This window comes from Arctopsyche grandis, chromosome 7 (assembly GCF_051622035.1).
Source record: "Arctopsyche grandis isolate Sample6627 chromosome 7, ASM5162203v2, whole genome shotgun sequence".
In the NCBI taxonomy this organism is placed as follows: domain Eukaryota; kingdom Metazoa; phylum Arthropoda; class Insecta; order Trichoptera; family Hydropsychidae; genus Arctopsyche; species Arctopsyche grandis.
Genome location: NC_135361.1, coordinates 14,234,781 through 14,248,330, shown reverse-complemented (window position 1 = coordinate 14,248,330; position 13,550 = coordinate 14,234,781). Strand labels below are relative to the sequence as shown.

Genomic DNA, 13,550 nt, shown 5'->3' with positions numbered 1-13,550 from the left:
CATTATCTCATAATCTCTGATTTCTTTATTATCTCATCATCTCCTCCAAATTGTATTGGTTAGATTACTGAGTAGAAGGAAAATTCCTTTCCAATAGATTTTTCCAGGGCTCGAAATGGAAATTTTCACGAATAGGACCGCTCGATAATTTTCAAAACATGATTTTAATTTTTTTTTACATACTTAGTTTACGTTTAACTTACGATTACAATTCAGGAAAAATTTTGGCTCTTATCCGATCGTTTTCATACTTTGCCATATTGCTCATTTTGGTCATCAATATAAGTAAATGGATCCTCCGCCATTACGATGGTGCAAACATATCGTGTAAGACGCGTTTGAAATTCGAATTTCTGAAAAGTGCCTGACGTTTTTATTGTACCAATTATAATACATATAAATTATATGTTACGAAACATTTTCTATTACAAAATGTCTAGTAACATATATTTTGGATACAAGTATTTTTAATCAGAAATAAAATATTATCATTATTCAATATGTTCAATTAAAATGAAAAAAAATTTCGAATGCTTGAGAAAGCCAGGGAAGAATATGAGCTCAATGGGCCACTGTTCGAAGAAGAGTATCTTCAAAAGTCTTCATATGTACGTATGTATATACAATATTATACACATGTATTCATAATAGATTGACATCTTCGTATCACGCATCAAGTAAATCATTACTGATTTACTTGATACGTTCGCTAAATTCAAGTTTTCTCATCAGAGAGAAATGCAAGACTGGACAATTTTTAAATTTACAAAAGGGTACAGAAATATTGGATATTTCACGAGAGGGAGCGCTACATATCTGGATTTCGTGAAAGGGAGCGGCGTTCCCATGCGGTCCCGTCCGTTTTGAACCCTGGATTTTTCACTACGTGACATTATAGTGTGAATTTTTCACTACATAAATTAATCATAGTCATGCAATCGATGAGATAATATATTTATATACATTTATGCATGTTAAAGATCAATTACTGGTTGACAACTCCGATAAGATTCATAATAAAATGTTAGTATTGAACTATGACATTGACTCTTGCAGAAGTTCAACGACATCAGACGTTTTTGCCTGTCAATACAACTATGACTAATTTGAATTGTGACATTACAAGATCACAGGGTCGGATTTCAATATGAAAAACATCAGACAAATTATTATGCAAGTCTAGCTTTTCAGCAAAAGTACGAAGATAATTTTACTGATTATCAAGAGGTTCAAGATGGACTTATCGTACGACATCTATTTGATGATATTTAATAGATTTTAAATCATACGTATCAACATATCTTTGAAATTAATTAGATATGTATGTACGTGCATCCAAGTGCAGTCACGTTTCAGAAAATCCAATTTATCGCCGTAAAATATGTAATTATCCATGCCGCACAATACGGTGTGCTTTCATTCGTACGAGCCTTGATTACAAAATTCAAAATACAATACACACATACGCATCTCCAATATTAAATAAATTATTACGTAAATTGAACTGAAATAGGCAAAAAAAAATAGAAATCGCCCTTGTTGCGCAATTAGCTCTGGTGCGTTTTTACTTCGGGTGATTAATATTAAATTAGCGATCGAGAACAACAATGTCGATGGTACTAGTATAATACCGGTGTATTGAAATGGGAAATGTGCAATCGAAAACAAAAGCATAGGTACGTACATGTGGATAATGATCATCTCGAAAAAATATTACCCATTGCATGCAATGTATGTATGTATGTATGTATGTACGAGTGTGTACTAGGAAGGAATGGATCATTAACTTTCGCCATTAGCGTATGACGCTTTTCGTTGTTGTCAATTCATCGATTTGTATACCAAAAACGAGTTGCTGAAAAAACTTCGTCGCAATTACAATCGTACTTCAAGCATCACTGATTGCACTTCGGTCGATTAATATAATCGTAATGGCTGACCGGAAATGTGTGGCGAATTCGACGGTCAATTTTATTTTTGTTTATTTTGGTGGTAGCCTTTTCAGTCGCATTGCTGATTCCATCTATATTATGTACAAGTAAAATTTTTATTGATAAACATATACATATGTATGTACGTATGTAAAAAATTCTTGGTTTTTTAAATTTGATATGTATTCGTCCTTGATTTTTAGAAGGAAAAGCGGCGTCAAATAGAGTTTTTACAAAATCGTGCTAAAATTACTGAGTAAAAAATCCGAAAAATGTATTTGCCTTAGTCTGTGTACATATTTATTTAAATTTATTTCCACCATGGTGTCATTACAGGATCGCCCAACGGTCAATTTTGTCCAAATATCCCAGTGGTGTAGTCCTAAATAAAAAAAGAACCAAGTCGGTATTTAATTTTTACAACCCTCCCCCCCCCCGCTTTTTTCCTTACTAAAAAAATATTTATAAAAAAAATCAAATAATAATTAACAAAAAATCTTACTTGTTGAAATTATGATGTATTTTTTATATTTTATAAAAACTTCCATAGTGCATCCTCTTCAACATCTTTGGTTTTGCAAAACCCGCGTTTGTGTGTCAACAGCAATGTTTGCTTTTAGCAATGCTAAAACCATGTACATATGTACATACATACATATGTCAAAAAACTATCAAATTTTAGCATGTGAATTTAGAGATAACTATTCATTTAAGCTGAGTTCCCTCATTTTATCTATCCTCAAGCGTGTATGGTCAATAAGTTTAAAGAATGTTTTCTTTCGAAGTTTTGGATTGTTTCAGATAAAAAAAGCCAATAAATTTCATTAAACGTCTTTTAAGTTTTGAATGTGCTCAGATTACTATTCGATTGTGGTCATCGAGTGTTAGAACGAGAGTCTGCTCACAATATTTGGAATACAAGATTTTATATCACATTTTAGTCAAATTATTTTTAAATTTCTTCACCTATACATATGTATATAAAAGCAATATATTTAAATTTATAATTGTATTGTTAATAATAAATTTGAAATTAAATTCAAATAATGATGATAAATGGGGATAGGTGGCCAATTCGTTAGGAACTGTTTCAACAATGAAATCGGATAAATTGACATAGGAAACGATCAAAAGTCTGGACAGCCACACTGGGGTCATAGGCTCGAGCCTATGACCCCTCAGTTTTTAGCATTATACGCTATCCACTGATTAATATCTTTATATAAATTCATCCACATTACTAGCCGAGATATATTAAACTGGGAAAAGTTGATACTACAGTGGAAACATTGTCTAAAGGTAGCAAACGATAGCTTTAAATAATTTGGCTTAAGCGTTAGAACATAGTGGAATTATATTTTAATATGTACATATACATATATGTAAGAGGACTTGATGATGATGAAAACTTTTTGTTTGGATAATTGCGGTATTTGCCATCATAGTTCTTTTAAGATATCCTTAGGATTTAATTTTTTATTTATTTATTTAATAATACTTGGGAAAGGCGGCATAGCCGATGGATCCAAGGGTTCCAAAACCGTACTAGTACGAGTACGAAAAAATCCCAAATGAAAATACGTACTTGTGATTTTTGATTTGAACTGGACGACTACTTAGAGAGATTTGAAAGCTGAAACCTACCACAAATGAAAGATAAAATACCCGACTATAGATTCCAATATTCATTTTGAACAGAAAATTGACAGATTTTGAGACATCGATTGAACAACACCAAGATATAGAAAAATCGCGTGATTTAAAAAACAAATATATCTCTGAATCTCGAACCAATAAACATTTTTTTATTACCAGATTCGTGTTTACTGGGCATAGATCTATAGGAAAAGTTATATCTCGTCTCTGAACCATTTTTCGTGTCGAACATTGTAATTAATTGAATTGACTATTCCAAATTTTAACCACTCTATCTGAAAAGAAGGATTCTCTGATTATTTTGAAGTAAATATCTTTTTGAAGTCTGAGAATGTCTCCCGAAAAAATGCATCTAATTATATTTTACAAAATTTCATGATTAGGTATCAATGACAAGATGACGTATGAACATCTGTACGGAAGACGATGAAGCAGATTGAAAATCGATCAACATTTTCAGATATAAAAGAAACGACAAGAAGAAAATGCTGCGTTAAGTAAATTAAATTGTATTGCTTAAACGGCATATTAAATATACACTTTAAGACAGGAAATGTCTGCCAATGAAAAAGAAGATGCTTGAATGGCGACCATGAACTAGAAGAAAAAATGAGGGTCACTGGACCGAAGACATCAAATGTATAGCCGGAAGGGATTATTCTACATTTAATTATGTAACTTATGTGAGTATTTTTTTGACATTAGAAACATATTTTTCGTTTTATATAATATGCTTATGTAAAATGAGAATTGCATAAAGTTTACAATTAATGAGTTTGCTTTAATATTGTAACAAGAGTATCCATGAGTTGAAGATATCAATAAATTAATCATGCTGGTTAGTTCCACTAGGTAAAATATTTGATAGATCAAGATGAAAATCTTGCGTGAAGAAGATCATAGTTGAAAAGCGGTGTCACGCTACCGCAACAACTCGGTCAGATTTTCCCTCGATTTCCACGACGCGTGACATCAGAGAAACACTGTGAATTCAAATTTTGATCGTGTGAAACGAGTCTAGAACAAAGAGGTCGTTTGTAAACACCATCCGTCGGGTCGAGATAACCCGACCAGATTTATTGACGCTTTGATTCTCACGGCTCTTTGTCCGTTTAAAAAGTGTGTCGATGGCGAGAAGAACGGTAACGCTCGGAACAAGGTTTGGGGAACGCTGCTCTCCAAAACATCATGATCGATTTCGAAGATCATTGCGAATGCCAACGTAATTAATCGACAGCTTCTTCCGAGTGGCAATGAATTGTATAATAATATGTACATATGTGTGTGTTTAAATCGAGATTATCTACTTATCTGTGACGCCACTGTTAATAGTTGCGCAAATGGTCTTACTTAATTGTGCACGGTTGAGTGTTAGATAATTTTAAGTGAAAAAATTATGTGCGCATTGAACGATTTAGCCGTTCATCAATATGGAACACCATTTTTGTATTAATTAAAATTTCATGTATGAAAATTTAAATTTCATATGTTAATCGATTAATACGCTATTAATTTTATCTCGTATAAATTTGCTTTTAAGAAAAGGTCGTACATTTTTTTTTTAATAGTTGGATTTTTTTTTCAGAATCATACTAGGATGTTATTAACGTATGTACATACGTACATGCAATTGACGTAATCGTCGTATAATATTGAAGATTGCCGTGATTTCTAATGGTATTATGTGTCTTTGATCTTCACAGACAATGTCAAACGTGAGTAGACCTTCGCCTTACACTCGTCTCATAAATATTGCATAATACTTAGACATGAACTATATAATACGTTGCCTTAAACATTTCATTTATATAACATGGTCGGTAAATGCATATAATACCTATCCTTGCCTGTTAATGTAATTGCATATCATTAGAAAATGTATCGTTCAATTGATTATATAAAGAAAATTCAAATATGTATATATTTTTTATATTTACCGTTGCCATTACATGTTTCCCAAAGGCGATACCTATGGCCAAAGTTGTACATAAATATCATATAGGTGACAAAGAGAGGGTAGGTGGACAATTTGGTGAGGAAACTTTAAAACAATGAAATCAGATAAATTGATAAAATCTGTAGGAAACGAACGAAACACATACATATATCTAAGGTCTGGCCAGCAACTACGGTATGCACTATAAATTAAAAATTGAAATTAAATTCAAATGATAGTGACAAATGAGGGTAGGCTGCCAAACTGCTAGGAACTATTCCAAAAATGAAATGGCCAAGGTAGGGCTAACAGCACCCGGACAGAGCTCGAGCCCGTGACCCTTCAATTGTTAGCATTATACTCTAACCACTGAGCTTTGCTGCTAGTTCAATTAAGATAATCATTACAGCTTATCAATGAATATATGTATGTACATAGAACTGCGATATCAGTCGGAATTTCTTAGTGGGTCGTTTTTAGAACCTTATTGATGGTAAATATCACTCTTATTGATGGTGACTCACGTGATCATTCATACTATAGCCTAGTCTGTTTCTTTAAGGATAGGTTTCTTGTATATACCAGATACCTATATATTGTTTCTAAATATTAGACGAATCTAGCTATGGTGATTTATGTAGATGTGACGGTTCACGAATTATTATAGGCCAAATGGAAACTTGGCCGTCGGACACTAGACCGACGGATGCTTGGCCGAACGGACACTTGGCTGATAGACTTCAGGCTGACAGACTTTAGACCGCCGGACATTTAGCCAAATGAATTTTTTAATCGTTTAAATTTATCAAAAATACCAAATTTCAATGGGGTCGTAATGCTTTCTGAATAATTTATCTGTTTTCAGTGAGTTTTGAGTAATTTCTAAACACAGTCGGCCAAATGCCCTTTCAGCTAAAAGTATGTTGGCTTAATGTCCGTCGATCAAATATCTATTCGGCAAAAAGTCCACGCACGAATGTGGCACAGCTATGTATGTATAACTGTACATATAACTATTCCTTGAAATCAATGGATTAATAAGCAAATTTAAGTCATAGATTTTCACACTATGATTAGAAGGAGTCAACGATTATTCTCTTGACCTGCATCTTCATCTGATTTGACCTGATCACTCTACAGTTACCTTCTAGATTAAGGACGTCGTACACTTACTAAGCAAGCTTTTTATAGCCACAGTGAATTTCTTTTATTCAGGACTTTACTAACTTGTAATTATAATATGTATTTATAATTATATTTAATAAAATTCATCAGTGCGTTCAAATTTGGGCAGAGGCGTTCTTGCAACGCAGCATCTTCATCTTGACCAACTTTTCAAGTTCGATAAATCAATTAAATGAAATCATGTTAATTTTAAACGTGTACCATCGTATAATTTAAATGTCAAAGCACTAGATTGCACCTTAATTAAAATAAGACATTTCCAAACGATCGTCAGCGGCTAATTGGGCAACTTGTACGTGTTATCTTGAGATCGTTCTCGTCTGAAATAGCGGATTTTTATCAAATTAACGGGAAGTGTGTACGCTTTAAACGTAATGTGTTATGTAAATCGTAACAATGAATACGTGCTTTTTTTTGACGGATGTAACCCATATAAAATAATCACGGCACCGCTTAACGGTATCGAAGCACTACACTGGAGACATTCATTGTTCTGAGGATTCGAGTAGAAGTACTCCATTACTGTGCTAGCATGTTTTCTTGACATGTGCTAAAATCCTATATAGAGAATTCAAAGACCGAAAGACGGATCCAATGACGTTTGACCAAAGTGGCACGAGTCGAGAGTATTTTCTACACGTTGCTTTAGTTTGGATGATATTCATGTTATCGGAAATGTTCACCATCTCAGAATCCAAAAACTAGGATATAAACATATCTACCGAAGAATCTATTATGCTGAATACCTATCTTTTGAAGGACTAGACTATATATACAAATAAGCTATGAACGTAAAATTTATGTGTCAATCTACACAAAAATGACTAGATATACTATTTAACGAATCGTATTATCCAGTAGAATAGACTAGTGGTTAGCACATAATGCTTCGAACAAAGTGGTCAGGGGTTTAAATCCCACTGGTTTCTGCCGGTCAGACCTTGGATTTGTAACAAATTTGCACCTTTACCCATTTTCTCGCAAAATCTTGAGTCTTCAGCAATCTCGAATTTCGCTGAATTGTATAAAATGCTGTACTTTGTATAATACTGTTGCGTAGGATGGAGGATCCAAGTAAAAGGCCAACAGTCGTTTCACAGCATTTATTGATGATCAAGGAGATACACGCACTGTCAGTGCTCAGTCCAGAATGACATGATATCGCCTACGTACCGCCTTATAAAGGATAGATCTCTCAGGACGCCTAATCTGTTTACCTGTTGTATAGTCACGTATTCGGATATGTATTTCCACGACATTGGGTTTCCCCGTACCGATTCTGATAAAAGCCTAATAACGGTCATTGTTTAGCCTAAATGCACTTAGAGTCCAGATATAATCCTTGGAAGTAAGTGCACGCACTTAGTTAACCCAATAACAGATATCCGTTGGTCTAAGTGCAATTCGCTCAATCCGCGGCGTACGTAACAATACTGATAATCTTTGGATCAAATGTAAAATGTTTCTGGCCAGGAAGGCGCATCGGGGTTACCCGTTAGGCCTTCCTGGTATAAATTAAAGATAAAAATAAAAATATTGAGTTAATATAATAGTAAAAAAGGATTTGCATGGATACGCTTAAAATTAAGTGTGCATTTTTAGAAATTAAGAGCTTTTCGCATAAGCCTCGATCAGACAGACATTTTGTGTCAGCACGCTAACACCATTTTTTTATTCATATTACTACCGATGTAAATCTCATTGAGTACATTGCCTATTATGGACTTAATCGACAATTTAAAAAAACATATTACAGAATACATGTACACATGTACGTACATGTGCCAGAAGCATATAGAAATAAATAGAAAAATCTTTCTAATAGAAAATAACAAAAGAAAAAAAATCAACACAAAGCACGCAAGAACAATCGATGCGTGAATATTATTATTATCGATCGATCAACCGACGCCATCATTTGCAAAAGTGTTGCAAATCGGAACAATGAGATATTGTGCAACACAGATGAGCCTCTGAATTGGTAATATCCATCGTTGTAGTACACAGTAGTTTCATCGAGCACAAAGTTACATCATATCGTATTAGGTGCGATGCGTTAAGAAAAATAAATCGACGTATGTACGTATACACTTTTATATAAATACGCATGCCTCGTTCGTACCGGGTCGCTTGAATATGGAACAATTGTGGGTTTCTCAAGAAGTCGACTGCTGTGTTTTTTTTTTACATCAGTGTGTATGTATACTGGCGAGTTAACATGTCAACCGCAAAGCAATCATACTTTTGATTTCTGAGTAATAACGGTTTGCACGTTGTAATTAAGCATTTTTCATACGTACTTAAGTTTTCACAATTGAGGACGTCCGCTAGTTGGAGGTCTTCGCATGCTATCTATGTATGTAGTATTTTAAGGTTGTGGAGCAGTTTGCCACTAGGCATTTATACGTATAATTATTCTAGGTTGGGTTAATATGTAGTTTGAAAGGCTCGTGGCGACATGTCAACAAAGTGATCTTGTCTTCTACGAAATGTCTTACAATATGTACATACATATGTATATATCCAAAACTTTACAGAATTTAAATAGTTCTTAATGCTTAGTATGGGACTGTTTTCTTTTAGCGATGTCAAGCTTATAAAAATATGCTTTCTACTAAGAAGTGATTATTGTCACCGTGAAACTATGAGTGATGCCAAACATCTACATCTTGGAAACCTTCAATTAGATTAGAAGTTCCAGCACTTGGGCGGGTTGTTGAACGACAAATCAGACTGTGATGATGATGTCAAAATCCGCATTGCAATAGCGCGAGGGCAGCTCGTGAAGTTCAGGAAAGTGGTTACAAACACGTGCTAAATTCTTAAAATCTTATGTTTCGTCGATTTTTTTATACGAAAGTGAATCATGGACCTTAAAAGAGATCATGAGAAGAATTGGAGCATTTGAGCTTTGGTGTTATTGAAGAATGCTCCACGTCTCTTGGATTGAACGAGTGACAAACGACACTGTCTTAGTGGATTGAACGGGTGACAAACGACACTAAATGAATAGAGAGTGAGTGTTATTACAAACCATTATGGATGGCAAAAATCGAGGGACGTCCCAGAGTAGGTCGTAAATGCCTGTCTTGGTTGCGGAACATTAAAAACTGGACAGGTTTAACTTCTATGGAGAAAATATTTCACACCACATGAAGTCGGGAACAATTCCAACAAATTGTTCAAAATTGGGAAGAGGCTAACGCCTGAATCGGAAATGCCATGAGAAGAAGAATAAGATCTAAGTAGTCTCACCCAGATAAGTTCAGTATAAAATACCATTAAGCTTCGAAAATGATTATCGTGGAAGTGTTTCACTGCCTGTACCAATTGTACACATAATAATATTCATAAAGTACGATATTGAATTGAAGATATAGTATCAAGAATAGATATCGAAAGCTTTAAAAGAGTAGGCTCACATGGAAAAATTGGTAAATAAATAAAGAAATCACATTCATATGGTCAAAGACAATATTTAAAGTTCGTACAATGAAAACAGATCAAGTCATTTATCATTGCAATATTTATATGTTTTTTTTTTTTTATTTAGTAATGTGTTTTGAACATATTACATGTACATACATGTACATACATAAGTATATATATGTATATTTGAAATATGTATATGTAGCGCTAAGATAACATATTGTATATGAAGTGCGTTTCTAAGGTAGTGTTACGTACGCCGTGGATTGAGCGAATTGTACTTAGACCAACGGATATCTGTTATCGGTTAACTAAATGCATGCACTTACTTCCAAAGATTATATCTGGACTCTAAGTGCATTTAGGCTAAACAATGACCGTTATTAGTTATTTCTCAGAATCGGTACGGGAAGACCCAATGTCTTGGAAATACATATCCGAATACGTGACTATACAACAGGTAAACAGATTAGGCGTCCTGAGAGATCTACCCTTTATAAGGCGGTACGTAGGCGATATAATTCATTCTGGACTTAGCAGTGACACTGCGTGTATCTCCTTAATCATCAATAAATGCTGTGAAATGACTGTTGGCCTTTTACTTGGATCCTCCACCCACCCGTACGCAACAGTAGTTTTATCAACACCATATACATAAATAAAGAAAAATATTTTTATACACATTCATTATTTATACATTTCCACAACATTTAAAGCTATCTTATATTGCTCTATCAATATATAATATATATTTAATATAAGTAGCTTCACATCTAACTTCACACCTCAAACATGAGGTGAAAAAGAAAATAAAAATACTAATGGCAAAGTTAGTTCTCAGATATGAATCGTTCAACTATAACATTTTAGCAAATTTGAGTACCTTTACTATCCAACAAGAATATGCTGTATAAGTTCTAACCAACATACCAGTATTTTATTGTGTCTGAAGGTGAAGACTCAAAGATCAACTTTAGCACTGCAATCTGTGTTTAAGTGTTGAGCAACAAACAATTAATATGATAATAATGGAAACACTTTTCAGCTTACTTAAACCTTAAACTTTCTTGCTAATCTCGTTCAGATCCAAAACCTTTAAACAAACGTTGCTGTCATACGTTCATCCAAAATAAACATGGAAAAGCCGTTCATTGAAAGGAAATAGCTTGGAATAGGATATCAGAGGAAAAACTCACCAGCTCTGACGAATCCGTGAAGAGTGATTATTACGACGATTGTCTCCAGAAACACGCGCATTTCCTTTCTCCATCAGCACATATCGTCGTCACTTTGTCCCCACTCAACTAGTGCTGCTACTGTTGTTGTCGTCGTATCGAGCACCACTTATTAACACCGGATTCCACTTTCACCGTCGAGCACCCACAAGACGGATTGCCAGATGGACTCGAGGATCGACAGCCGTGCACCAGATTGACTAGCCGACCGATGACACTGCAACATAAAGATTACCCATGCATAATTATTACATAATTTTCGTAATCCACGACTGGGTCGAACAAATGATATTATCATTCATCCGGTGCAGATTCAATTATATGTACATACATACACAGTTATGTTACGAAACGAGCAATACTGGAAACTGATGACAGAAATGATTTAATATGCAAATTCTTGCTTTGTTCCGGATCCGTATACGAAGTGATTTTCACTATTACATACATGTGTACACAGGTGTCTGAATTTTGAGGTTAATTTTGAATAATCTAATACTTCACTATCTATGTATTATACATATGTATGTAGTACAATTGTACATTGTGCATATATATGTATGTTCAGTTGAAGTGTATCTTACAGTTGTAATATATTTTGACTAGTTGGAATATATTACATCTAGCCTGGTAACAAGTGTATTTTCAGTTGTATTATATTTTGACTAATTGAAATATATTCCGTCTAACCCACGTAAGTTGATTCATAAGCAAATTACATTCCAACTATATTAACGCATTATTGAATCGTAAAAACATCAGACCTGTCAAAACTGTTATGTTACAACTAGTGAATAGCCCGATGAAATATCATCGCATGGGTATAAAATTATTATATACTCGTATAAAACTAAAAAAAAATCCGGAACCGGAACCGTTATTTTCGTAGACTCTCATATATAGTTTTCAATTCTTCATTTGTAATAATTTTCAATTCTTAAAGTTAACGTTAACAAAATGTTAATTAAAGTTAACAAAATGTAATATTTTCCGATTATACGCAAACGGTCATTGACCTCGTAACGTTGAATATTATTATTACACATATCAAATTACGTGCATATATGTACATATGATGTGTATTTACAACAAGTATTTTGGGCGAGGATATGGCGTTCGGCGTGGGCTCGTGAGAACATCGCGTTTGGATCGGAGGGTCCGAGGTTCGATTCCCGGCGCCCGCAGTGAATGAAATCATTTTTTTTCTCGAATATCGTCAAAATATAAATAATTTAAATTTAAATTTAAATTTAATTAAAAATAAATACATAAAAAAATGGTTCAAAACCTAGCTAAATGAAATTATTAAAATTACGTATTTTTATATGGCGAGAAGGAATATTTCAATTAATGCGAAATGAAGAATTGGATTTGGCGTGATGTTCGTGACCATTAGCTCAATTTAGACCTATGTATATTCAGGCTATTTGGGGTGATCGGTTCGAGTCGCGACAAAGTCGTCTCGTCGAAAAATGAATTTATCGATTTTTATCGATTCATTCATTATGTTCGGCGAGAGTTAGGACACACACACACACACACACACACACACACACAGATTACCGTCTTTATATATATGATTGGGGCACATTGTTGAATGTGTATTTGCGATTGTAGATATATAATTTACTCCTTGAACTTTATTCGAAATATAAATGACCTAAAACGCCAGTTGGAATATATTTTACAAGTTCTGTTGAACTTGCAAGTCTTGACCGTGGAAATTGTATGCTTAGCTAAATAACGGCAAACATTTAACGACGTTAATTAGTACATAAGTACGCCATTTCAATCAACCCAACGTCTTGTATTAACGGTGCTCAATTAACAGTTATAGTTTGTTTTTCAATCTGTATTGTGCAAAAAATTGTAGCGAAATTCGAACGGTCCGATGTAAAGATAGTATCGTTTGTAATAAATCTCCATAATAACGCAACCTTTCACGATTACAAAACCGCTATGTATGAAGGAAAAAAATCATCTTTTTAATGTTGAATTGATAATTAAAAGACATGAGTGGGTTTGAATAAACGTCTTGATGCGAATTATTTATTACACAACGTAATGGTGAATATACATAGGAAACGACGTTCGTTAACAACACATTGTGCGGTTGCATAGAGTCTCTTGCGTGAAGTGACAAGTGTACAGATTCCTCATAGAGAAATATAACATCTT

The 13,550-nt window shown here is 34.0% G+C and overlaps 1 protein-coding gene across 1 annotated transcript in view; it reads right to left on the bottom strand.

Moving 5' to 3' along the window:
• Window positions 1-13,550, bottom strand: part of LOC143914681 (uncharacterized) — a 35,475-nt gene that overhangs the window by 11,479 nt on the left and 10,446 nt on the right. The window contains exon 2 of the mRNA XM_077434974.1: window positions 11,334-11,589. Within this exon, the coding sequence (XP_077291100.1) occupies window positions 11,334-11,394 (61 nt within the window). The 5' untranslated portion in view covers window positions 11,395-11,589. The remainder of the gene's footprint in view (window positions 1-11,333; window positions 11,590-13,550) is intronic.